Source organism: Pseudorca crassidens, chromosome 5 (genome assembly GCF_039906515.1).
Source record: "Pseudorca crassidens isolate mPseCra1 chromosome 5, mPseCra1.hap1, whole genome shotgun sequence".
Classification (NCBI taxonomy): domain Eukaryota; kingdom Metazoa; phylum Chordata; class Mammalia; order Artiodactyla; family Delphinidae; genus Pseudorca; species Pseudorca crassidens.
In genome coordinates, this window is record NC_090300.1 from 34,481,947 (window position 1) to 34,509,665 (window position 27,719).

General features: G+C 36.3%; 1 protein-coding gene across 1 annotated transcript in view; it reads left to right on the forward strand.

Moving 5' to 3' along the window:
* Window positions 1-27,719, forward strand: part of STAG1 (STAG1 cohesin complex component) — a 423,440-nt gene that overhangs the window by 112,231 nt on the left and 283,490 nt on the right. Inside the window, exons 2-3 of the mRNA XM_067737732.1 lie at window positions 14,279-14,396; window positions 20,983-21,085. Coding sequence (XP_067593833.1) covers window positions 14,368-14,396; window positions 20,983-21,085 — 132 coding nt within the window. The 5' untranslated portion in view covers window positions 14,279-14,367. The remainder of the gene's footprint in view (window positions 1-14,278; window positions 14,397-20,982; window positions 21,086-27,719) is intronic.

A 27,719-nucleotide genomic window follows, 5' to 3' on the forward strand; every position in this document is an offset into this window, starting at 1 on the left:
ATTAGAGTATAATTGCTTTACAATGGTGTGTTAGTTTCTGCTTTATAACAAAGTGAATCAGTTAAACATATACATATGTTCCCATATCTCTTCCCTCTTGCATCTCCCTCGCTCGCACCCTCCCTATCCCACCCCTCCAGGTGGTCACAAAGAACCGAGCTGATCTCCCTGTGCTATGCGGCTGCTTCCCATTAGCTATCTGTTTTACATTTGGTAGTGTATATATGTCCATGCCACTCTCTCACTTTGTCACAGCTTACCCTTCCCACTCCCCATATCCTCAAGTCCATTCTCTAGTAGGTCTTTTTCTTTATTCCTGTCTTGCCCCTAGGTTCTTCATGACTTTTTTTTTTCTTAAATTCCATATATGTGTATTAGCATACGGTATTTGTCTTTCTCTTTCTGACTTACTTCACTCTGTGTGACAGACTCTAGGTCTACCCACCTCATTACAAATAGCTCAATTTCATTTATTTTTATGGCTGAGTAACATTCCATTGTATATATGTGCCACATTTTCTTTATCCATTCATCCGATGATGGACATTTAAGTTGTGTCCATCTCAGGGCTATTGTAAATAGAGCTGCAATGAACATTTTGGTATATGACTCTTTTTGAATTATGGTTTTCTCAGGGTTTATGCCTAGTAGTGGGATTGCTGGGTCATATGGTAGTTCTATTTATAGTTTTTTAAGGAATCTCCATACTGTTCTCCATAGTGGCTGTACCAATTCACATTCCCACCAGCAGTGCAAGAGTGTTCCCTTTTCTCCACACCCTCTCCAGCATTTATTGTTTGTAGATTTTTTGATGATGGCCATTCTGACACGTGTGAGATGATACCTCATTGTAGTTTTGATTTGCATTTCTCTAATGATTAATGATGTTGAGCATTCTTTCATGTGTTTGTTGGCAGTCTGTACATCTTCATTGGAGAAATGTCTATTTAGGTCTTCTGGCCATTTTTGGATTGGGTTGTTTGTTTTTTTGTTATTAAACTGAATGAGCTGCATATAAATCTTGATCCTTTGTCAGTTGTTTCATTTGCAAATATTTTCTCCCATTCTGAGGGTTGTCTTTTGGTCTTGTTTATGGTTTCCTTTTCTGTGCAAAAGCTTTGTTAGGTCCCATTTGTTTATTTTTTGTTTTTATTCCCATTTCTCTAGGAGGTAGTCAAAAAGGATCTTGCTGTGATTTATGTCATAGAGTGTTCTGCCTATGTTTTCCTCTAAGAGTTTGATAGTTTCTGGCGTTACATTTAGGCCTTTAATCCATTTTGAGCTTATTTTTGTGTATGGTGTTAGGGAGTGATCTAATATCATACTTTTACATGTACCTGTCCAATTTTCCCAGCACCACTTATTGAAGAGGCTGTCCTTCCTCCACTATACATTCCTGCCTCCTTTATCAAAGATAAGGTGAACATATGTGCGTGGGTTTATCTCTGGACTTTCTATCCTGTTCCATTGATCATTATTTCTGTTTTTGTGCCAGTACCATACTATCTTGATTACTGTAGTTTTGTAGTATAGTCTGAAGTCAGGGAGCCTGATTCCTCCAGCTCCATTTTTCTTTCTCAAGATTGCTTTGGCTCTTCGGGGTCTTTTGTGTTTCCATACAAATTGTGAAATGTTTTGTTCTAGTTCTGTGAAAAATGCCAGTGGTAGTTTGATAGGGATGCATTGAATCTGTACATTGCTTTGGGTAGTAGAGTCATTTTCACAATGTTGATTCTTCCAATCCAAGAACATGGTATATCTCTCCATCTATTTGTATCATCTTTAATTTCTTTCATCAGTGTCTTATAATTTTCTGCATACAGGCCTTTTGTCTCCTTAGGTAGGTTTATTCCTAGATATTTTATTCTTTTTGTTGCAGTGGTCAATGGGAGTGTTTTCTTGATTTCACTTTCAGATTTTTCATCATTAGTGTATAGGAATGCAAGAGATTTCTGTGCATTAATTTTGTATCCTGCTGCTTTACCAATTTCATTGATTAGCTCTAGTAGTTTTCTGGTAGCATCTTTAGGATTCTCTATGTATAGTATCATGTCATCTGGAAACAGTGACAGCTTTACTTCTTTTCCGATTTGGATTCCTTTTATTTCCTTTTCTTCTCTGATTGCTGTGGCTAAGACTTATAAAACTACGTTGGTTAGGAGTGGTGAGAGTGGGCAACCTTGTCTTGTTCCTGATCTTAGAGGAAATGCTTTCAGTTTTTCACCATTGAGGATGATGTTGGCTGTGGTTTTGTCACATATGGCCTTTATTATGTTGGGGAAATTCCCTCTATGCCTACTTTCTGCAGGGTTTTTATCATAAATGGGTGTTGAATTTTGTCAGAAGCTTTCTCTGCATCTATTGAGATGATCATATGGTTTTTCTCCTTCAATTTGTTAATACGGTGTATCACATTGATTGATTTGCATATATTGAAGAATCCTTGCATTCCTGGAGTAAACCCCACTTGATCATGGTGTATGATCCTTTTAATGTGCCGTTGGATTCTGTTTGCTAGTGTTTTGTTGAGGATTTTTGCATCTATGTTCATCAGTGATATTGGCCTGTAGTTTTCTTTCTTTGTGACACCCTTGTCTGGTTTTGATATCAAGGTGATGGTGGCCTCGTAGAAGGAATTTGGGAGTGTTCCTCCCTCTGCTATATTTTGGAAGAGTTTGAGAAGGATAGGTGTTAGGTGTTCTCTAAATGTTTGATAGAATTCGCCTGTGAAGGCATCTGGTCCTGGGCTTTTGTTTGTTGGAAGATTTTTAATCACAGTTTCAATTTCAGTGCTTGTGATTGGTCTGTTCATATTTTCTATTTCTTCCTGATTCAGTCTTGGCAGGTTGTGCATTTCTAAGAATTTGTCCATTTCTTCCAGATTGTCCATTTTATTGGCATATAGTTGCTTGTATTAATTTCTCATGATCTTTTGTATTTCTGCAGTGTCAGTTGTTACTTCTCCTTTTTCATTTCTAATTCTATTGATTTGAGTCTTCTCCCTTTTTTTCCTGATGAGTCTGGCTAATGGTTTATCAATTTTGTTTATCTTCTCAAAGAAGCAGCTTTTAGTTTTATTGATATTTGCTATTGTTTCCTTCATTTCTTTTTCATTTATTTCTGATCTGACTTTTATGATTTCTTCTGCTAACTTTGAGGTTTTTTTGTTCTTTCTCTGATTGTTTGAGGTGCAAGGTTAGGTTGTTTATTCGAGATGTTTCCTGTTTCTTAAGGTAGGATTGTATTGCTGTAAACTTCCCTGTTAGAACTGCTTTTGCTGCATCCCATAGGTTTCGGGTCGTCGTGTCTCCATTGTCATTTGTTTCTAGGTATTTTTTTATTTCCTCTTTGATTTCTTCAGTGATCACTTCGTTATTAAGTAATGTATTGTTTAGCCTCCATGTGTTTGTATTTCTTATAGATCTTTTCCTGTAATTGATATCTAGTCTCATGGCGTTGTGATCGGAAAAGATACTTGATACAATTTCAATTTTCTTAAATTTACCAAGGCTTGATTTGTGACCTAAGATATGATCTGTCCTGGAGAATGTTCCATGAGCACTTGATAAAAATGTGTATTCTGTTGCTTTTGGTTGGAATGTCCTGTAAATATCAATTAAGTCCATCTTGTTTAATATATCATTTAAAGTGTGTGTTTCCTTATTTATTTTGATTTTGGATGATCTGTCCATTGGTGAAAATGGGGTGTTAAAGTCCCCTACTATGAATGTGTTACTGTCGATTTCCCCTTTTATGGCTGTTCGTATTTGCCTTATGTGTTGAGGTGCTCCTATGTTGGGTGCATAAAGATTTACAATTTTTATATCTTCTTCTTGGATCGATCCTTTGATCATTATGTAGTGTCCTTCTTTGTCTTTTGTAATAGTCTTTATTTTAAAGTCTATTTTGTGTGATATGAGAATTGCTACTCCAGCTTTCTTTTGGTTTCCATTTGCAATGAATATCTTTTTCCATCCCCTTATTTTCTGTCTGTATGTGTCTCTAGGTCTGAAGTGGGTCTCTTGTAGACAGCATATATATGGGTCTTGTTTTTGTATCCATTCAGCCAATCTGTGTCTTTTGGTGGGAGCATTTAGTCCATTTACATTTAAGGTAATTATCGATATGTTTCTTCCTATTACCATTTTCTTAATTGTTTTGGGTTTGTTACTGTAGGTCTTTTCCTTCTCTTGTGCTTCTTGCCTAGAGCAAGAAGTTCCTTTAGCATTTGTTTTAAAGCTGGTTTGGTGGTGCTGAACTCTTAGCTTTGATTGTAAAGGTTTTAATTTCTCCATCAAATCTGAATGAGATCCTTGCTGGGTAGAGTAATGTTGGTTGCAGGTTGTTCTCATTCATCACTTTAAATATGTGTTGCCAGTCCTTTGTGGCTTGCAGAGTTTTTGCTGAAAGATCAGCTTTTAACCTTATGGGAATTCCCTTGTGTGTTATTTGTTGTTTTTCCCTTACTGCTTTTAATATATTTTCTTTGTATTTAATTTTTGACCGTTTGATTAATATATGTCTTGGCATATTTCTCATTGGACTTATCCTGTATGGGAGTCTCTGTGCTTCCTGGGCTTGATTAACTATTTCATTTCCCATATTAGGGAAGTTTTCAATTATAATCTTTTCAAATATTTTCTCAGTCCGTTTCTTTTTCTCTTCTTCTTCTGGAATCACTATAGTTCGAATGTTGGTGCATTTAATGTTGTCCCAGAGGTCTCTGAGACTGTCCTCGGTTCTTTTCATTTTTTTCTTTATTCTGCTCTGCAGTAGTTATTTCCACTATTTTATCTCCAGGTCACTTATCCGTTCTTCTGCCTCAGTTATTCTGCTATTGATCCCATCTAGAGTATTTTTCATTTCATTTATTGTGTTGTTCATCATTGCTTGTTTCATCTTTAGTTCTTCTAGGTCCTTGTTAAATGTTTCTTGCATTTTGTCTATTCTATTTCCAAGATTTTGGATCATCTTTACTATCATTATTCTGAATTCTTTTTCAGGTAGACTGCCTATTTCCTCTTCATTTGTTAGGTCTGGTGGGTTTTTTCTTGGTCCTTTATCTGCTGTGTGTTTTTCTGTCTTCTCATCTTGCTTATCTTACTGTGTTTGGGGTCTCCTTTTTGCAGGCTGCAGGTTCGTAGTTCCCGTTGTTTTGGGGATGTTTTTGTATGTCCTCAGTGGCTAAGGTTGGTTCAGTGGGTTGTGTAGGCTTCCTGGTGGAGGGGACTAATGCCTATGTTCTGGTGGTTGAGGCTGGATCTTGTCTTTCTGGTGGGCAGGTCCACGTCTGGCGGTGTGTTTTTGGGTGTCTGTGGACTTATGATTTTAGGCAGCCTGTCTGGGTGGGGTTGTGTTCCTGTCTTGCTAGTTTTTTGGCTTAGGGTGTGCAGCATTGTAGCTTGCTGGTCGTTGAGTGAAGCTGGGTGCTGGTGTTTAGATGGAGATCTCTGGGAGATTTTGGCCGTTCGATATTATGTGGAGCTGGGAGGTCTCTTGTGGACGAGTGTCCTGAAGTTGGCTCTCCCACCTCAGAGGCACACTCCTGACTCGTGGCTGCAGCACCAAGAGCCTTTCATCCACACGTCTCAGAATAAAAGCGAGAAAAAGTAGAAAGAAATAAGCCAAAAGAAAATAAAATAAAGTAAGGTAAAATACAATAACACTTATTCAGAAAAAAAGTTTTTTAAATAGTTAAAAAAAAAAAAGGACGGATAGAACCTTAGGACAAATGGTGAAAGCAAAGCTATACAGACAAAATCTCACACAGAAGCATACACATACACACTCACAAAAAGAGGAAAAGGGGAAAAAAGCATAAATATTGTTCTCAAAGTCCTCCTCCTCAATTTGGGATGATTCGTTGCCTATTCATGTATTCCACAGATGCAGGGTACATCAAGTTGATTGTGGTGCTTTGATCCGCTGCTTCTGAGGCTGCTGGTAGAGATTTCCCTTTCTCTTTTTTGTTCTCACAGCTCCTGGGGCTGAGCTTTGGATTTGGCCCCTCCTCTGGGTGTAGGTCACCGGAGGGTGTCTGTTCTTCGGTCAGACAGGACGGGGTTAAAGCAGCAACTGCTTCGGGGACTCTGGCTCACTCAGGCTGGGGGTAGGGAGGGGTACGGAGTGCGGGTCGAGCCTGCGGCGGCAGAGGCCAGCGTGACGTTGCACCAGCCTGAGGTGCGCCGTGCGTTCTCTCGGGGAAGTTGTCCCTGGATCCCGGGACCCTGTCAGTGGCGGGCTGCACAGGTTCCCCGGAAGGGGGGTGTGGATAGTGACCTGTGCTCGCACACAGGCTTCTTGGTGGTGGCAGCAACAGCTTTAGCCTCTTATGCCCGTCTCTGGGGTCTGCGCTTTTAGCCACGGCTCGCGCCTGTCTGTGGAGCTCCTTTATGCAGTGCTCTTAATGCCCTCTCCTTGCGCACTAGGAAACAGAGGGAAGAAAATGTCTCTTGCCTGTTCGGCAGGTCCAGACTTTCCCCCAAACTCCCTCCCGGCTAGCCGTGGTGCACTAACTCCCTGCAGGCTGTGTTCATGCCGCCAACCCCAGTCCTCTCCCTGCGCTCTGACCAAAGCCCGAGCCTCAGCTTCCAGACCCGCCTGCCCTGGCGGGTGAGCAGAGAAGCCTCTCGGGCTGGTGAGTGCTGGTCAGCACCGATCCTCTGTGCGGGAATCTCCCCGCTTTGCCCTCTGCACCCCTTTTGCTGTGCTGTCCTCCACGGCTCCGAAGCTTTCCCCCTCCGCCACCCGCAGTCTCCACCCGCGAAGGGGCTTCCTAGTGTGTGGAAACCTTTCCTCCTTCACAGCTCCCTCCCACTGGTGCAGGTCCCGTCCCTATCCTTTTGTCTCTGTTTATTCTTTTTTCTTTTGCCCTACTCAGGTACGTGGGTACTTTCTTTCCTTTTGGGATGTCTGAGTTCTTCTGCCAGCGTTCAGTAGGTGTTGTGTAGGAGCAGTTCCACGTGTAGATGTATTTCTGATGTATCTGTGGGGAGGAAGGTGATTTCCGCATCTTACTCTTCCGCCATCTTCCCGGAAGTCCCTAGTTGTCTTATATATTCTTTCTTGCCCAATTCCTCTATCACTGCTTTTGTTTGTGTTTGATTTTTTTCTCGTGTACCATTTTCATGTTTTAAATGTTTTAAATTATTTTCTTAGTAATCATCCTGGTGATCAGAATTAATATCTTAACGTTTATACCAATTTAGTTTGAAATGATAGTAACTTGGTTTTTATTCATTTATTCAGGCATACCTCAAATGCATTGCGGGTTTGGTTCTAGGCCACTGCAGTAAAGCAAACATCACAGCAAAGTGAGGCACTTGAGTTACTGTAGTCTGTTAAGTATTCATTAGCATTATGTCTTAAAAAACTATGTACATACCTTTATGTACATACATAAAAAACACTTTATTGCTAAAAGGTGCTAACCATCATCTGAGCCTTCGTTGACTTGTAGTCTTTTTGCTGGAGGAGGGTCATGCCTCAGTGTTTATGGCTGCTGAAGGCTGGAGTGACTGTGACAATTTCTTAAAATAAGACAACAGTGAAGTTTGCCATATTGGTGGACTCTTCCATTCATGAATGAATTTCCTGTAGCATACAGTGCTGTTTGAGATCATTTTACCCGTAATAGAACTTTTTTCAAAATTGGAGTCAGTCCTCGTAAACCCTGCCAGTGCTTTATCAATTAGGTTTGCATAATATTCTAAACTGTTTGTTGTCATTTCAGCAGTCTTGTCAGCATCTTCACCAGGAGTAGATTTCATCTCAAGAAACTACTCTCTTTGCTCATACCTACGAAGCAATTCTCATTTGTAAAAGTTTTTATCATGAGAATAGTAGTAATGCTGTCACATATTCAGACTGCACTTTTAATTCTAGTTCATTGCTATTTCACTACACCCACAGTTCTTTCCCCCACTGAAAACTTGAACCCCTCAAAGTCATCCATGAGGGTTGGAATCAACTTCTTGCAAACTCCTGTTTATGTTCATGTTTTGATCTCTTTCCATGAATCACAAACGTTACTAATGGCATCTAGAATGCTGAATCTTTTCCATGTTTTCAACTGACCTTGTCCAGGTTCATCGGAGGAATCACTAACTATGATAGCTACAGCCTTATGAAGTGTATTTGTTAACTAATGAAAGTTGAACAGTGAAATGACTCCTGTGGGTTGCAGGTTGGATGCTGTGTCAGGAGGTGTGAAAGCAACATAATTCTCACGGTGCATTGTTAGCAGAGCTCTTGGGTGATCAGGTGCATTGTCAATGAGCAGTAATATTTTGAAAGGAATCTTCTGAGCAGTAGATCTCAAGAGGAGGCTTAAAATATTCACTAAACCATGTTATAAACAGATGTGTTGTCATCCGGGCTTTGTTTTTCCATTTCTAGAGCACAGGCAGAATAGATATAGTGTAATTCTTAAGGGCCCTAGGATTTTTGAAATAATAAATGAGCACTGGCTTCAGTTTAAAGTCAGTAGCTACCTTAGACCCTATAAAGAAAGTATGCTTGTTTTTTGAAGCTTTGAAGTCAGGCACTGACTTCTCTCTACCTATGAAAGTCCTAGATGTCATCTTCTTCTAAAGTAATGCTGTTTTTTCTACATTGAAAATCTTTTGTTTAGTGTAGGCACCTTAATTACTTATTTTAGCTAGATCTTCTGCATAATTTGCTTCAGTTTCTACATCACCATTTGCTGCTTTACCTTGCACTTTTATGTTATGGAGACAGCTTCTTTCCTTAAGCCTCATGAACTAGCCTCTGCTAGTTTCATACTTTTTTTCTGCAGCTTCCTCACTTGTCTTAGCCTTTGTAGGGTCTTGCTCTGGATTAGACTTGGACTTAAGGGAATGTTGTAACTGATTTGATCTTCTATCTAGATTCCTAAGACTTCCTCATATCAGCAATAAGCTGTTTTGCTTTCTTACCATTCATGTGTTCACTGGAGTAGCATTCTCAATTTTCTTTAAGAACTTTTTCTTTGCAGTTACAACTTGGCGAACTGCTTGGTGCAAGAGGCCTTGCTTTTTATCTGTCTCAGGTTTTGACGTGCCTTCTTCGCTAAGCTTAATCATGTCTAGTTTTTGATTGAAAGTGAGAGACATACAATTCTTCCTTTGACTTGAACACATAGCGGCCATTGTGGGTTTATTAATAGGCCTAATTTCAATATTGTTATGTATCCAGGAATAGGGAGGGCCATGGAGAGGGAGAGAGACAGAGGAATGGCCAATCAGTGGAGCAGTCATAACACACACAACATTTATCAATTATGTTTGCTGGCTTATGTGGATGTCATTCATGGCATCCTAAAACAATTATGATAGTAACATTGCTGATCACAGATTACCATAGGACACATAATAATAATATGAAAAGTTTGAAATATTGGGAAATTATCAAAATGTGACAAAGAGACATGAAATGAGCAAGTACTGTTGGAAGAATGACAGTGATAGACTAGCAGGGTTGCCACAAAACCTTAAATTTGTAAAAAATGCAATATCTTTGAAGCTCATAAAGCAAAGTGCAATAAAATGAGGTGTACCTGTAATAACTTGTAAAATTTTGCTCCCATCCCCATCCCTCACTTATATTATTGTTAATAAATTACATCTTTTGATTCAAAGAAATGGAAAGATGGATTGGATTGGAAGAATTAATATTGTTAAAATGCCCATACATTTGGACAAAGAAATCTACAGATTTAATTCAATTCATATCAAAATATCCATGACATTTTTCATAGAACTAGAACAAATAGTCCTAAAATTTATGTGGAACTGCAAAAGACCCAGAATTGCCAAAGCAATCCTGAGGAAAATGAACAAAGCATAACCCTTCCAGACTTCAGACTATACTACAAAGCTACAGTATCTTATAATAATGTATAGTGGAAAATAATCTGAAAAAATGGTATAACTGAATCACTTTGCTGTACACCTGAAACAAACACAATATTGTAAATCAACTATATTTCAATTAAAAATTAAACTGTATCTTTATACATTGTGTGTTCATTAACATAGGTATATAAATACTATTTTATTACTTTTAAATCATAAAGGAAACAAATACAGGAATTACAAACGAAAAATAAAATAATACTGGCTTCTATATTTACCTGTGTAGTTAATTTTTCCAGTGTTCTCCTTTTTTTCTGTGGCTTCAAGTTTTGTTTATTCTTTATTTCTGCATGAAGGAGTTCCTTTAGTGTTTCTCGTAGGGCAGGGCAGGTCTAGCAACAAACTTCCTCAGTTTTTATTTTTCTAGGAACGTTTTAATTTCTCTGCCATTTTTGAGTGATAGTCTGCTGGGTATAGAATTCTTATTTGACAGTTTTTTTTTCAGCATTTTAGATATGTCATCCTACTGTCTCCTGGCTTTCATGATATTTAATGAGAAATTGGCTGTTAGTCTTACTGTGGATTCTGTGCATTACTTGTATATAATGAGGTGGATTGTTTTTGTTCTTCCTTCAAGATTCTTTCATCTCTGGCTTTTACAGTTTAACTATACAGCTGACTTTTGAATCACACAGGTTTGAACTGCACCTTTCCACTCTTACACAGGTGTTTTTCAACAAAAACTAAAATACTACACAGTCTGTGGTTAGTTGAGCACTGATGTGGAACCACGGATACGGAGGGCTGACTATAAAGTTATTTGTGGATTTTTGACTGTGCAGGGAGTCAGTACCCCTAACCCTGGTGTTGTTCAAGGGTAAACTATAGTTTTATCTGTGTGACTCTTTAAAATTTTTTTTAAAAATTTAAAGATTATCTTCCATTTACAGTATTACAAAATGTTAGCTATATTCCTCATGTTGTATGATACATCCTTGAGCCTATCTTACACCCAATAGCTTGTACCTCCCACTCCCCCACCTCTATATTACCGACCCAAACCCCACCCCTATCCCCCCCCCACCCCCGCCCACTGGTAACCACTAGCTTGTTCTCTATATCTCTGTGTGTGACTCACTTCTGAGTTTCTCCTACTTGGAGTTCATTTACCTTCTTGATTGTGTAGATTTCTGTATTTAACTTTAAATTGGTAAGTTTTTTGCCATTGTGTCTTCAGATATTCTTTCTACCCCTTTCTGTTGATATACTTTTGGAAGTCTGTTTTCTCTGGAAGTCAGACTTCAATATCTGGGCTTACATGGAGATGATTTGTGTGAAATTCTTTTTTGTTGTTGTTAATGGGTCATATTTTCACATTTCTTTGTATGCCTTTTGATTTTTTTTTAATTGTTTTTTAAAAACTGGACATTTTGAATATTACAGTTTTGTAATACTAGATTCTCCTCTCCTCCTCATGCTTTACTGTTGTCTTTTCAAGGGCTGCAGTCATTTCTTTATTTACTTTTTTCTAAACTGTTTTCTCAAGGACTGTATTCCTTGTCATGTGTGGTTACTGAAATTTTGTTGTCTGGGTGTTTAGCAGTGATCTTCCAGATTTCCTTAGTTAATGGGAGTTGGAAAAATGTAATTTCTTGTTTTTTTGCAGATTGTCTGTTAGCTGAGGTACTTCTTCAGAGGTTAGGCAGGCTACCTACAGCTTTGCCTTAGTATTCACCTTGTGCTTGCACAGAGAGCAAAGATCAGCTAGAGTTGCAAGCCTGTGCCCCTCAGGTCTTCTCTAAGAATTCATCCAGCCCTGGGCATTCAAGTAGCAGTCTACATTTCCTAGTATGTGTGATATCCCTTTGAAGTACTTATTCTTCAAATATCTTAACTCCTCTGCCTTTTTATTTTGAGGCTTTTTAGATTGTCTGTTATTTATGTAATCCATTGTCTTGCCCCTGGCAACTACTTTTATTGTCTGTCTTTAAATCTTTTTGAAAGATGATACTCTTTCAAAAAAAAAGGGAAGCCCTTCAAAACACTCTGCCACAGTTTTTGAGATCGGGTCCATGGTGTTCCCTTTGGCACCAGCAAGCCATACTAGTAACTCTGTCTGCTGTCCCTGTGGGCACCATAGAGTTGGGGGAGGGGAGACGGCATACAGGTAAGCAAAAATACTATTGTGCTCTCTTATCAAATAAAATAGACTGTTAGGCACTTCTCTCTTTGTTATACGTTTTTCTTAGATTACAGATGTCCATAAAAGATGTCTTGTCATTTTTTTTTTTTGGCAGGCTAAGAGTTGCTTCATTGGAGGGCCTCATTCTTGAGGTTTCTTACTCCTCCATTTTCATGACATCATTTCTTTTTTTCATTTTTGAAAGATTGATAATTCAGTGTTCATGGTTTTTTCCTCTCCACTCATCAGTTTTATTCCATTGTCTTTCACCTTACATAGTTTCTACCAAAAAGTCTGATAAAATTTTTTGTTTTTCTGTGTGTGAGGAATTATGTTTTTTTAGCTTCCTTTTGAATTCTCTTTCATTTTTAGCAATATTATATTTTAGATATTATTCTTGGGAATTCTCTGGTCTTCCATCTGTGTTTTAATGTCAAATTATTTTTGGAAAGTTCTCCTGTGCTATCTCTTCAAATATTTATTTTGCTTTGATCTTTCTCTCTCCTTCTGGAATTCTAGTTATACCTATGTTATTCTATTAGGTATTGTGCCATGGCCTGTCTTGGATGCTCTCTTTTGTCCCACTTCCTCCGCTACTTTTTTTTTTTTTTTTTGATAAACTTTATTTTTTAGAGAAGTTTTATGTTCACAGTAGAATTGAACAGAAGGTAGAGAGATTCCCCCTATAACCCCTGTTCCCACATACATATAGCCTCTCCCACTATTAACATCCCACATTACAGTGGTATGTCTGTTACAATCAATGAACCTATGTTGACATTATCACCTAGTGTCTGTAATTTACATTAGGGTTCACTCTTTGTGTTATATATTCTATGGTTTTTGATAAATGTACAGTTAGATGTACCCACCATTCTTGTATCATACAAAATATCTTCTCTGCCCTAAAAATCTTCTGTGCCCACTTAGTCATCTCTCCTACCCCATAACTTCTGGCAGTCACTGATATTTTTACTGTCTCCATAGTTTTGCCTTTTCCAGAATGCCATATTGTTCAAATCATATAGTATGTAGTGGTTTCAGATTGGCTTCTTTCAGTTAGTAATATGCATTTGAGCTTTCTTTGTGTCTTTTCCTGGCTTGATAGCTCATTGCTTTTAAGTGTTAAATAGTATTCCATTGTCTGCATGTACCACAGTTTATTTATCCATTCACCTCTTAAAGGACACCTTTCTTTCCTGTTTTGGCAATTTTGAATAAAACCGCTGTAAACATCTTTGTGCAGGCTTTTATGTAGACATAAATTTTCAATTCATTTGGGTAAATACTAAGGAGTGTGCTTGTTGGTAGTACTGGTTGATTGTAGTCTGTGTATTCTGGCATATTCATTTTATTCTAAAGTAATTTTCAAAAGACCTGAATAGACATTTTTCTGAAGAAGGTATATAAATGACCAAAAGCTACATGAAAAGGTATTCAACATCACTAGTCTTCAGGGAAATGAAAATCAGAGCCATGATGTATCACTTCACACCTCTGTTAGGATGGCTTTTATCAAAAAGTTAAGAGATATATTCTGGTTGAGGATGTGGGCAGAATGGAACCCCTTCACTGTTCGTGCAAATGTAAACTGGTAAAGCCTCTGGAAAACAGTATGGAGGTTCCTCAGATAATTAAAAACTACCGTATTACATAGCAATCCCACTTCTGGGTATATATCCAAAAGAAATGAAATCATTATCCCAAAGAGATAGATGTACTCCCATGCTCATAGCACCATTATTCACCATAACCAAAATATGGAAACAACCTTATGTGTCCATGGATGTATGAGTAAAGAAAACTTGTTGTGTCTATGTGTGTGGAATCACTTATATGTGGAATCTTGAAGCGGGGGTGGGGAATTTGTAGAAAAGTGGTTGCCGGGGCCAAGTGGTAGGGGAAATAGGGAGAGGCTGGTTAAAGGGTACAAACTTTGTTATAAATGAATATTGTCTGAGGATCTAATGTATAATATAGTGACTATAGTTGATAACACTGTTTTGTGTAATTGAAATTTGCTAAGAGAGTAGAACTTACTGAATGTTGGGACCAAAAAAAAAGGAAAAGTAAATATGTGAGGTGGTGGATTTGTTAATTAACTCAATGGGGGAAGCCCTTCATAATGTATCCATATATCAAATCATCCCGCTGTAAGTAACAGTTTCATTTGTCAACTGTACCTCAGTAAAGCTGGAAAAAATAATTTCTTTCTTCCTTTCTTTCTTTGTTTTTATTTTAGTTAACAGGATTACCTTTGAGGTTATTTTGAAAGTTTTGAGTTGTACAGCACTTGATTCTTTGCTCCATTGTGGAAAGAGCTTTACAGCAATGATTACTTCAGAGTTACCAGTGTTACAGTAAGTATTATAGCTTTCTTTTTATTTTTTTAAAATGCATGTAACACTTTTCTGTATCAAAATGCTCTCATTAATAAGACATCAAATATGTTCTCTGATAGTTGGGTAATATGTTTGAAGTAAAAGAACTATCAGAGGATGTAATTACTATATCCGTCTATAGCCCTTGCATCATAATGTCAGCATGTTCTGTGTTACTGAACAAAAAACATGTTACACTGTCTTATATTAGGAGTCAGCAAACTATGAACATGGGCCAATCTGGCATGCTGACTGTTTTTGTAAATAAAGTGTTATTGGAATAGAGTCACACTGATTCCTTTGCAGACTGTTTATGACTATAAGTTGTAATAGAGAATGAATTAATCTGCAGAGCATAAATATTTTGTTTGACGATTTACAGAGAAAGTTTGTAGACCTCTATCCTGTATCACACTGTGTGTCTAACCCTCTCACCCCCATGCCAGAACTTCTTTTCCCTGAGATTGAGATTGTGATTGGTGAGTCCTTGGCATTTCTGGTGGCATCTCATTATTAGATTTTTTTAGGGTTGTAGGACAGATCTAGAATTTGATCTTATTATGAATTCTCTGGGAGATGTGATCAGGGTAATGGCAGATACTTTTCTTTTTATACGTGTCATTAAGCTACAAATTAGGAATCTGCATACTGTGATCCTTTATGATAACAGTGCTTTAGATATAATGAAAGTGACCAACAGTATATGTAATTATTTATATGTTTTTATAGTCCCAGATCATTTATATGTGTCTGCTCCAAGAGACTGTAGTCACCTTCCAGTGGTCTCCTGGCCTACTGTTTTTCCTCTGGAGCTCTAAGACAAAAAGCTATCCAAATTATTTTACGTGCTAAAAACCCATCAATACCTACCCTCCTTTGTTTGTCCAAATATAGGAGATACAAGCCCTTTCTATTTACTTAACTTCAAGCCTCTTTATTAGCCTTAACTTGAACATAATACCAAGTGTGGAGGTCTCCATATAGTATTTGTTCTTTGTATTTTTGTTTTTCTTAATTCTGCCTGCAATGCCTATGTGTATCTTTCCTTACCTGGCCATCTTGGTAGTCCTGTGGGTCTTGGCTAAAGTATGCCTCCAGCAAAGCTCCTCTGACTCCTCAAAGTTGGGTAGGTTCCCTCCTGTGCTCCTGTCATACTCTACCCTTTTTTTAATAGTATCATACTTAACATAATGTTTTATAACACTTTCTTATTGTTTTTGTCTGAACTTTGTACCTTTGTGCTTTATTATTTTTTTTCTTTATTTTTTTTTGCGGTACGTGGGCCTCTCACTGTTGTGGCCTCTCCCGTTGTGGAGCACAGGCTCCGGACATGCAGGCTCAGCAGCCATGGCTCACGGGCCCAGCTGCTCCGCGGCATGTGGGACCTTCCCGGACTGGGGCACGAACCCCTGTCCCCTGCATCGGCAGGCGGACTGTCAACCACTGTGCCACCAGGGAAGCCCTGTGCTTTATTTTTGTATGGCCAGCTCCTAGCACACTGCTGGGTATTAGGCACACCCTTTGTAAAATATCTCTTTGATTAAATATAAAACATAGGTTGTGTTTAAATAGATTATATTTAACAAGCGATTGCATGGGCATGATAGTATTTAACATGTTTTGTGGATAACTGTATTTTTCATAAAAATGTAAACTTTTAATACGATAATGGATAGTAGTGATCTGCGAGATGGGTAAATGAAATTTGCTTTTAATCTGTCAGATGGAGATGTACTCTTGGTGAAGTTGAGATCTAAGAAGCATTTATTGAGTACATAAAACAATTTTCTGAGGATATTATCTTCATCGATCCATCTAACTATACCATGTCTACATTGTAGAGGAAAGGAAACATGATATGTCTCTTAGTATTGGTAAACTTCAGTTTCTGTCATTTGTAAAGTGAAGATAACATTGGAAATTAATTTCTAAAGTCTCTTCAAAAACAGACAAATCTTTTGATCCCATGATTGTTAATGTTGTGTTCAGTAGTGATTTTTCTAATTGAGATACTAGAAAGGTCACTCTAGTGAATGACCTTATTATTTCTTGGCTTGCTTAGTCATTATAATGACAAATGAATTTGTTACCTTAGCGTGTTTACTGTTGGGTTGGCCAAAAAGTTCGTTCACGTTTTTCCATTACATTGTTGGAAAAACCCGAATGAACTTTTTGGCCAGCCCAATATTAAGCATCATCAAATATTGTCAATTACCACATATTATATATTCCACCAAATGTTGTAGTACAAGGAACTGTGTTAAGCTCTGGGGAGAAAGAGCAAGTGGAAAAGACTCAGTCCTTGTTGCCATGAAGCTTATATAGATAGATATTAATCAAATAATCACAAATGTATGGATTTAAACTGCCCTTGGTGCTATGAAGGTAAGATAGAGGATTTTATTAGAACTTTAACACATGCCTTGATTTAGTCTACTTTTCTAAGGAAGAGACATGATTCTTAAACCTGAAATGGAGGGAATTTGGGGGAAGAAGAAGGGATCAGGGTGTTAATTCCAGACTTAAGGAATGGCATGTGCAAAGACCCTGAGGTAGGAGGAATCATGGTATGTTTGAGGGACTGAAATAAAGCTGTTTGTTATTTTTCTTTTTTCAGGATTGAGGATGGAGAGTGGTATGAAATAAGGATTGCAAGTAGGGTAGGGCTGTATCATACAGGGACCTGGTAGGTCTTATATTAAGAATTTTGAGGTTTTTATCCCCTAGAAGCAGTAGGAAACCACTGTAGGGTTTTAAGCATGGGATATATATATAATAAGATATACACTATGAAAATCACTGTTAGTACAGTATAGCGATTAGATTGGAAGTGGCAACAGAAGAAGCAAGGAGTCCTATTAGGTGAAAGGTGTTGCAGTGTCCAGGCCAGGGATGATAACAACTTGAACTAAAATGATTACAGAGGAAATGGAGAGAGGAAGACAGAATTTAGAGAGTTTTAGGGAGCAAAAAAAATCATTTATAAGGTTTGATCTGATTCTTCCATTCTCTTCTTTTATGTCCGATAGTCTTATAAATGTGCTTTTTGTAGAGCAGTTGGTTGACGTTTGAATTTGCATACTCCAGCATTCTCTGTCTAATCTAGAGAGAGATTTGTTGATGTGTAATAAGAATTAATTAGAATTAATGTGCAAGGACAGTTGTTACATCTCTGTTTGTGATAGCTTAAAAGTAGAGACAATCTAAGTGCTCATAGATAGGGAATGTATTATGGAGTACCATTCAGGAATCCTATGTATTTGTATGGAAAATTCCTATTAATTTAAATTTTAAAAATTAAAATATATTGTTTTGTATTTATGTATATATGTACCAGAACATAAATATTTATGACAGAGTATTGATGAAACTGTAAATAATCTTGTTCTGCAGATTGAGGTTCAGAGTTAGGGTATGGTGAAGTGAAACTCTTCCTTGTATTCTTATATCTTCTCTTGCTTGAAATTAAAAAACAAAAATTTATGTATCAGATTCTAATAAACAAATAAATGTACATATATATACTAATTGGAGTATGTTAGTTATCTGTTGGTAATAGCTGTCACCTTCTAAGCTGGCTGAAGTTTGCGGAATTAGAAGACAATTGTACTTTTTTCTTTTGTCAGTAAACTATATTGCTCAAGGTTAAATTAATTTCGCTGATGGGTCACATATTATATGATGGAACCAACCTGCTTTCGTAGTTGCCTGGAGATTTCAATAAGCATCAAAAGCACTAGTGTATTCTGTCCACGTAAGAGAAATACAAAACATATTATTTGCATTCTAGTATCCTGCTGTGGAGATAGAGAATTCACGTTTACCTTGAGATCTAAGTGGACCCTGCCACTTGCTAGTTGTGTAAATATGGACAAGATGATCAAGTTTCCAGATCTTTTGTTTCCTCATCTGTAAAATTGGGACAGCAGTATGTTTTCTTACAAGGTTTTGTGCATATTTATTCTAGATAATGTATATAAACCAGCACACAGTATATGCTAAACAGTCTATTTGGACTGTAGTGAGGAGAAAAAGCAGAATGATTTATTGTTCTTTAGTAGAAATGAATAAGATCAACTAGATCAGTGATTGAAAAACTTACTGATAGTGGCTCAGAAGCCTGTTTTTTTTTTTGGCGGTACGCGGGCCTCTCATTGTTGTGGCCTCTCCCGTTGAGGAGCACAGGCTCCAGACGCGGAGGCTCAGTGGCCATGGCTCACGGGCCCAGCTGTGGGCTCTTCCCGGACAGGGGCACGAACCCATGTCCCCTGCATCGGCAGGCGGACTCTCAACCACTGTGCCACCAGGGAAGCCCTCAGAAGCCTGTTTTTATAAATATTATTGGACCACAGCAACATCCATTCATTTACGTTTTATCTATGGCTGCATTCATGCTATGGTCCCAGAGTTGAGTAGTAGATACAGAGACATTAAGACCCCTAAGCCTAAAATATTTATTATATAGCCCTTTAAGAAAATGTTTGCTGACCCTTGGACTAGATCAATATTACTTATAGTTTTAAATACCAGATTACCTTTGAAGATTTGCAAGCAGAGAAGGAACATGATATGAGAATATTAGTGACAGTAGTGTGTAGAGTGTCTTGGACAAGGGGAATAGTAGAAGCAGGGAGATAAGTTGTGATTAATTCAGGAAGTTGTGATTATGGTAATAATCATGAAAAGAATGAGAGACTGAGTTAGTATACAGAGGACAACTCAGGAGGACTTTAACTGACGGCACAAAAGGAAGACTGATGTGATTATAGGAATTTGAGTAAGACAATAACAAATTTATATAACAAAGCACACTTGGGCATTAACTTACTAAATCAGTTAACCAGTGGTATTACCATGAACAGAGAGCTAGAAATAGTCAGAATTGGACTTAATTTTATATGTGTTATTTGGTGAATTTGAGGTGGCATGCAAAGAAGCATGTTACATGTGCAGTTGAAAATCTTGAATTACAGATAGTTAGGTCTGTGATAATATACTGAAGTCATTTGCATAAAAGTTACACATCGAGTGGATGAGCTCTCCAAGAGAGGGTAGTTTAAAGGGAGAAGAGCAAACAGTAATGAAATGAGCTTTGAGGAATCAACACAAGGAGGGAATGGAACTAAGAGCCTTCAGTGGTGCAGTTTCAGTAAGTTGTGAGTTGAGCTTACCCTTACTTCTATTTGCTTTGTACCCTTCCTGCTATTTGCAGTTTTATGCAGATCCTTTATACAGTTAGTAATGTAGAACTCAGTGAGGATGTTTTTGTTAATACTATCTATACCTTTTTAGTGCCATGCTGGGGCCAGCCTGTACTGGCCTGGAGAGCTGAATATTATATTTCCAGGAATTTTGTGACCTCGTTCAGTATAACATAGCCATTATAAAAAGTTAAATTATGCAAACTTAAAATTAATTAAATCATGTTAAAAACAAAAGTAATAAATACTCAAAACTCATCATTTCCTAATTATTTTACATCCTACTATTTTCTGTGTTCTTGAGGTTTTTATTTACACCTATTATTGTATGTATGGTGGAAATACTTTTTAGTAGTGTACTGCTACTGTTAATTACTTCTCAACTCTGTATTTGGTGATGTCACTTTGGTAGTTTGAATTTGGCTGCGGGGGGAGCATTCACATTATGAAAATCAGCAAACGCTACACATCAGGGCTCAGTTTATTGTTTTGTTGTTTGTGGACTCAATAAAGTGATGGAGAAATTGTTAATAACAGATTAAACTTAAAGGTGTATCAAGTCTATAGTCATTACATTATGATACCACAAAAAATTGAGGACGTATCCTTCTAGTGTTCGAGAACTATTATGTATTCCGTTCAGTAAAAAAGTTGCTCCCAACATTGACCAATTAGTGAAGTTCCCACAAATGTCTTTGTCATTTCATTTGCATTCTATTCATTAAAGTGAACAAAGATATCAACTGTCTTTCATGTCAGAACCCTATTTGTTCATCAGTTGCAACCATAGGTTAGCTAGGGATACAAGAGTTTGGCAAAATTATCAAAATCATTTTATATGAATCAATTAGCTGGATAGAATTTACAATAAAGAATATTGTGCATTTTATTATTCTTTGTAAGTTGCATGCTATGCATCCTTTATATTGTTAACATTTCTAATAATTTATGCATATATTTTTTGAAGAGCCAGTTGTTAAACATTGACCAGCACACTTTTATTATTTTATAAAATAAATAAAATTTCTCCCAAGCTTTTGTCTTTTTTATATTGAAGAATTAGTCTTTTGCAATTGTTATTTTGCATTTATATGTTGTATAGCAGCTGCCATTTCCACAGTCATTTCCTTGTCTGTATTTCTCTATTTGGGGAATCATTTTATTCAGTGTTATGTGATATTAGCAGGGAGGGTAACATTTTCAATTTGCTAAAGATTTTTTCTGAAAGTGGAAGTATAAACCACTTCTAATCAGCCATATGTGTACATATAGCAGGAGGTAAGGAAACCAGTGGAACAGAGCTGCATTATAACTATGTATGTATTATTAATTTGTTCACTAAAATAATATATCATATTTTCTAGGGATTCAACTAATGAAACTACTGCCCATTCTGATGCTGGCAGTGAACTTGAAGAAACAGAGGTCAAAGGAAAAAGAAAAAGGGGTCGACCTGGCCGGCCTCCAGTATGTATATACTTGTCGTCTTTGTTCCTTTAACGGTTACCAAGTAAAGGGGCTTGATATGAGTTGTTAATTCTAGTATTGTTAACACTTTTTCAAATCTCACTGACACATCAGAAATTCTTGGAAACTTTGCTTCATAAATTGGCTTAGTAGTGGTTAGAAAAAGGAAATTAATTATCTTTTCTGCTTTCCATGCTTCTCTTGTAAATAAATGGTGGTCCATGTGAAGGCATTGAGAAGATGATCAACATGGAATGAGGTGTAGTTAGTTATGATTTCTTTGCCTTTTATTTTTAGATGCAACTCATATTTCCTGTGAGCTCCTAAGTATGCATTTTGGTAGTATTTGGGTCCAGTGTCAGAATATATTCTCATTTATACATGATTGAGAAATTTAGAAAAGCTCTAGGTATCCTTACTTTGAGGTATATCTTTATGTAATCTGAATACACAAGTCGTCATTTAATTGAAGGTGGTATAAACTGTCAGAGACAGTAGTATCAATGTGTCATTGGGTTAAGGCTTGTACTATGTTACACTCACCTTTATGGTGGGATTTGCTATTCATAGTTTTAAAATTTTATTTTATAAAATTTATTATGAAAAATTTTAGCCTCCTTCTCTAGGAGGCATGATAGTATAATAAACCCTCCATATAACTCTTACCTAGCAGTTACCAAGTCATGGCCAGTCTTTCTTTCCCATGTTATTTTGAAGGTCATTCTAGACATAATTCCATCTTTAAATATTTCAGAATATATCCTAAAAGATAAGGGCTTGCTTTCTCTCTTTTTTAAACATCACTCCAATATCATTATCATAATGCAAGATAACAGTATTTTAGTAACATCACTGATTAACACATTTAAAGTTTATAATCATTTCATGAATATTATCTTTTAAAAATACAGTTTGTAGTTTGAATCATGATCTACTTATTGCAATTGATGGTTATGTTATTTAACCAGTTCTTATATATGTATGTCCTTTGCAGTGACTTAAAATTTTTTTTTATGTTATTGCTGTTCTATCAGTATTTATCTGTTTGCCACAGTCTTCAATTAGCTTCAGTGAAACTCCGTAACTTTTACTTTTCCAGGACAATCTAACAACAACAACAAAACGGATAGAAGGATGACTTCTACAGTTTTCTCTACACTTGCTTTTATCCTCCACGTTTATTTAAAGGGAGAAAAATAGTGGAGGAAAAGACATATAGTCACTCTTTATAATCCTTCTTAATTTTTAGAAGTATTTGGTGGTACAGTGTTCCTTAAAAAACATTTTGGGAAAAGTGAAAAAGTCTTGTACTTAGAAGCTGAAGACTATTTTAGTTCCCCTTGCTAGTATGTGATTTTTCTAAGACTATAGGTGAGTTGCATTGCTTTCTCTAGGATTCATAGTTTATAGGTACCAAATTGGAAATAAGACTAAAGTTGCTTGAAGGTTGTAAAATAAACTGCCTACATGATTGCTTACTTGAATTTGTTCCCCTCCAATTAAAATTCTTCACTTGAAGATTCAGATTAAGTGCTGTCTTCTTGAAGAAAACCTTTTTTTTTCCCTTAAAGAGAATTTATCACCCCTTCAGCAGGCTATTGTATTATTTTTTATAACCTATTTAATTTTGACTTGTCTACAGCTGTATCTTTGTAATATTTTGCTTTCCTGATGCAAAGGAGTCTGTGTATCCAAACGCTTAGCTCTTTTCTGGTTAGAAATTAGATTTTATTTTTAGTGAAATCGCTACTACATAATCTAGCAGGTAAATAGTACATGTTCATCCCATGTTTATACAATTGAAAAAATGTCAGCCTGCATAGGATAGTAGCATTCTAGAGACTTGTATTAGACTTTAGTCTATATTTTCACACTCATTAGTTCACATGGCTAGCTATACTTCCAACTGACTCAGACCTATTTCTTGATCTTGGAAACAACAGAACTTCCTGAGTTTCTGCTCTGGGGTTCGTACTGAGCTGAAGCTTTTTATGTCATTTAATCTTCACACCAATACTAGGAAATAGGTCTTATATGCAGTTTACAAAGTAGAAAACAAAAATAGAAAGTGGTATTTTGCATAAGGTCACAACATTGCATAAGTAGCAAAGCTAGGATTTCAATTGATAACCTACCTCCCAAACTCTTTTCCTCAAGAATGCCAAAATGCCAAGCTGTTAATTAAAATTGAGAGGTATAATTGTCAGAATGATCATATTTGAGTTATTCCACAGTACCTGTTCTGAAGATTGCTTGGACATTTTCTATTGACTGGCTCCATTTTGAACAATTCTAAGTTTTGACTGATACACTCTTTGTTTAGCTATTTTAATATTGTTCATACTTGTTAAGAGGACTTCATGGATCTCTGGTTTTATTAATTTACTCAGTCAAATGAAAACAAATAATATAAGGACCTCTGTTTTGCACAGTATTATTTTCTCTATTTCTAAATTCTTAGGAGACATCTCATCTTTGGTATTTCTTTTCAGTATACTGTTACTTCAGAGAGGTTTGTTTCTTATTAAACCACTCTTATTTTGCAGATGTCCTAATTCATATTTGTTATTATTGTGGCTCTCTATCCAAATGATTATTGATCTCTAAACAAACACTATATAGTATCATGTTTATTCTACCCCTGTGATTGTATTAGCAAATAATGGACATTATTTCTCTGTCTACACAGTACTCCCTTGGTGATGTCCAGTCTCATGACTTTAAACACCATCTCTAAGCTTATGTCACCCAGATTTTGTCTCCAGCTTGGACTTTACCCCTGGACTCCAGACTCATATTCAGTGCCCATTGAGAATCTTCATTTAGATATTTAATGGGCCCAGGATGTTAAAAATACCCAAACTTTCAAGCTTCCTATCCCCTGCTCACCCCTTTTCCATAGTGGCAGCTTCGTGCTTCTGGCTGCTCAGCTATAAATCTTGTAGTCATCTTTGAGTCTTTCTTTCTCAGCCTATATCTAGACTATCAACACATCCTGTCTAATTGATTTGCAAATTGCATCAGTCATTTTTTACTACAACACTGGATTCAGCCACCATCATGTGCCTTTGCTGAAACTTACGAGGTGTGCTCCTTGTCTCAGGGCCCTGTGTCATCTTCTCACTGGGGCCTCCCTGTGGATGGTATCTAGAATTGCGTATCTTCCCTCCTACCCAAAGGGACTTACTGTCCCCTTCCTCCGTGTGTGTGTGTGTGTGTGTGTGTGTGTGTGTGTGTGTGTGTGTGTGTGTGTTTTCCCCTTTCTCTATAGTACTTATTGCCATCTAATGTAGTATACCTTTACTTATTTGCTTTTTGTCTGTCTCCCCCTACTAGAAGGTAAGCTGCATGAAGGCAGGGATTTTTATCTGGTTTGTTTACTGCTGTATAGTAGTGTTCAACTTTCAGTAAGCGTTTATTGAATGAATGAATGGTGTTTAATTTTGTTAAATCATCACTCTTTTTACCCTCAAGTGTTTAAAATTCTTTTTATTTTGAAATAATTTCATACACAGAAGAATTCCAAGAATTCTGCAAAGAATTCCTATGCAGATTCTTCATGCAGATTGTCCAAATGTTAGCATGTTACTACATTTGCTTTATCATATTTTTTTCTGTCTATGTATACACAGACACATAAATGTAAATATATATTTATATATAAAAATTTATATTTGATACCAATTATTATTTTTGAAAGTTGCAGACACGAAGCCACTTTACTCTTAATGCTTTAGTATGCATTTTCATAAAATCAAAGATATTCTACACAACAACAGTACATGTTTGAAAATCAGGAAAATAATATTGATATAATACTGACCTTATGTACATATACTTCATTCAGATTTTGCCTGATGTCCTAATAATGCCCTAAGCAAAAGAAAAAATATTTTTTTCCCTTGGTTTAGAATCCAGTCCAGGATTTCATGTTGCATTTAGTTGCCATGCAAATCAGCACATCTGTAAGCTAACCCATCTTTAGTCTCTTGTTTAATGTTTTATTAAGGGTTTTGTTCTCTTTATTCTATTTAAGTGAGAACCAGCACTTATATATTCTTAGCATTATTTAACTTTCATATTTATGTAGGCTGAGTAAGAAGGGTAAATAAAAAGAGGTACAATTTTTACTTTTATGTCTGTGTATTCATACACATAGAAGATGGAGGATAGCATACACAACAAAATATTAACAATGAGTATCAGAAGGAGAGGTTAACAGGTGAATTTATAAAAATTGGATATTCTAAATTACTTGGTACTTTTGTTTATAATCATGATTTTCATGATATCATTTATATATTTTACATAATTTTAATGGCTACATAGTATTCTGTGTGAAATTATTTATTTAAATAGTCTCCATTGTTGAACATTTATGTTAAAAATCCTTCACTGATTTAAACCATGCTGACATAAACTTATATCTCAAAAATAAATTTTGCTCTAGAGCCATAGATACTTTTTATCCTAAATTCTTAAAAGTAGAATTGATTACTCAAAAGATATGCCATATGTTTTGAAAGTTTTTGATGTGTAGCGTTGCCTTTTACGCAGCAAAATATATGGCATTACCTGTTTTATAGTAAGTTGAATTGAGTACACTGATTGTTAAATATTTTCTAATTTTTAAGTACTGTAACAGTTCATCAGTATGTTCTGAAATATTGGTCATTTGTGTTCCGAATTGTCTGTTGGTCATTTTCCATACCACTTTTTCTATTTTTATTTTTCTAAGAAATAGAAATCTCTTCTTAAAATAATTTTTGTGGCTTAAACCTACATACTTTTATGGTCCCTTTTGGAAATATATTTATCAGTTGGACTTGTATCTCCTCTTCTCTGTCAATTAGCTTGTTTTATTTTGAAAATTTTTCATTTAACTAGAGTTTAGTTCTGACTTCCTTAATTTTGCTAAAAGATACCATAATTTTTCCAGGAATCTAGAATTAAAATGTGAGTCACTATTTAATTTCCTCATCCCAAGTCCCTTCCCCGTCTCTCCTATATGTAATGAGATTCCGAATCTCATGAATTTTTATTTCACAATATCTTGTACATCAGTCCCTTTTACATTTCCCAAGTTCCTTTCTTTAGGCCTCACTTTATAGGAGTCTGTATTATTGTCTTCCTAAGTTGAGGCACATATTAGGGAAGAGATCTGCTTTCTGTTAGTGGAGGAAAGATTTCCTAGGCAGGTAGTAGTTGGGGTAGATGGAGTAAGCTGATCATGTTCTACCAGGGAGACTATATCTCTAGGATGAGTGAGCATGCAAAGATCTGTGCTGAGCTACATCTGGGCTAGAGCTAGTTGTCCCTGAGACAAACTGATAATGGACAGAACTCTAGCTCCAGAGGAACTGGGTTACTGGCTAGGTTACTAAGGCATTAGTAACCTACCAATTAAGACAAAGGCTCAGTTTTTCTGGGGTTTTTTTTTTTTTTTGCTATTAATTTATTTAAATTGGAGCATAGTTGATCTACACTATTGTGTTAGTTTCAGGTGTACAGCAAAGAGATTCAGATTATATATTTCAGATTATTTTCCATTATAGGTTATTATAAGATATTAAATATAGTTTCTTGTGCTGTGCAGTAAATCCTTGTTGTTTATCTGTTTTAGTAGTTTGTATCTGTTAATTCCATACTCCTAATTTATCCCTTCCCCCCTCCCTTTCCCCTTTGGTAACCATGTTTGTTTTCTATGTCTGTGAGTCTGTTTCTGTTTTGTATATTGATGCATTTGTATTATTTTTTAGATTCCACATAGAAGTGATATCATATAATATTTTTCTTGTTTGACTTATTTCACTAAATTTAATATTCTTTGGGTCCATCCATGTTGCTGCAAATTTCAGTATTTCATTCTTTGTATGGCTAAGTAATATTCCATTGTATATGTATATTACGTCTTCTTAAGCCAGTCTGACTGTTGATGGATACTTGTGTTGTTTGCATGTCTTGGCTATTGTAAATAGTGCTGCTGTGAACATTGGGGTGCACGTATCTTTTCGAATTGGAGTTTTCATTTTTTCTGGATATATACCCAGGAGTGGGATTGCTGGATCATATGGTAGCTGTATTTTTAATTTTCTTAAGGAACCTCCATACTGTTTTCCATGGTGGCTGTACTGATTTACATTCCCATCAACAGTGTAGGAGCATTCTCTTTTCTCTAGATCCTCTCCAGCATTTATTATTTCTAGACTTTTTGATGATAGCCATTTTGACCAGTGTGAGGTATTGTGTTGCATTTCTTTACACTAAGAATGAAATGTCAGAAAGAGAAAGTAAAAAAACACTCCCATTTAAAATTGTGTCAAAAAATACCTAGGAGTAAACTTAACCAAGGAGTTGAAAGACCTATATGCTGAAAACAATAAGACATTGATGAAAGAAATTGAAGATGATTCAAAGAAATTGAAAGGTATCCATGCTTTTAGATTGGAAGAATTAATACTGTTAAAATGTCCATACTACCCAAAGCAATCTACAGATTTAATGTAATCCGTATCAAAATGCCCATAACATTTTCATAGAACTAGAACAAATAGTCCTGAAATTTATATGGAACCACAAAAGGCCCAGAATCGCCAAAGCAGTCCTGAGGAAAAAGAACAAAGCTGGAGGCATA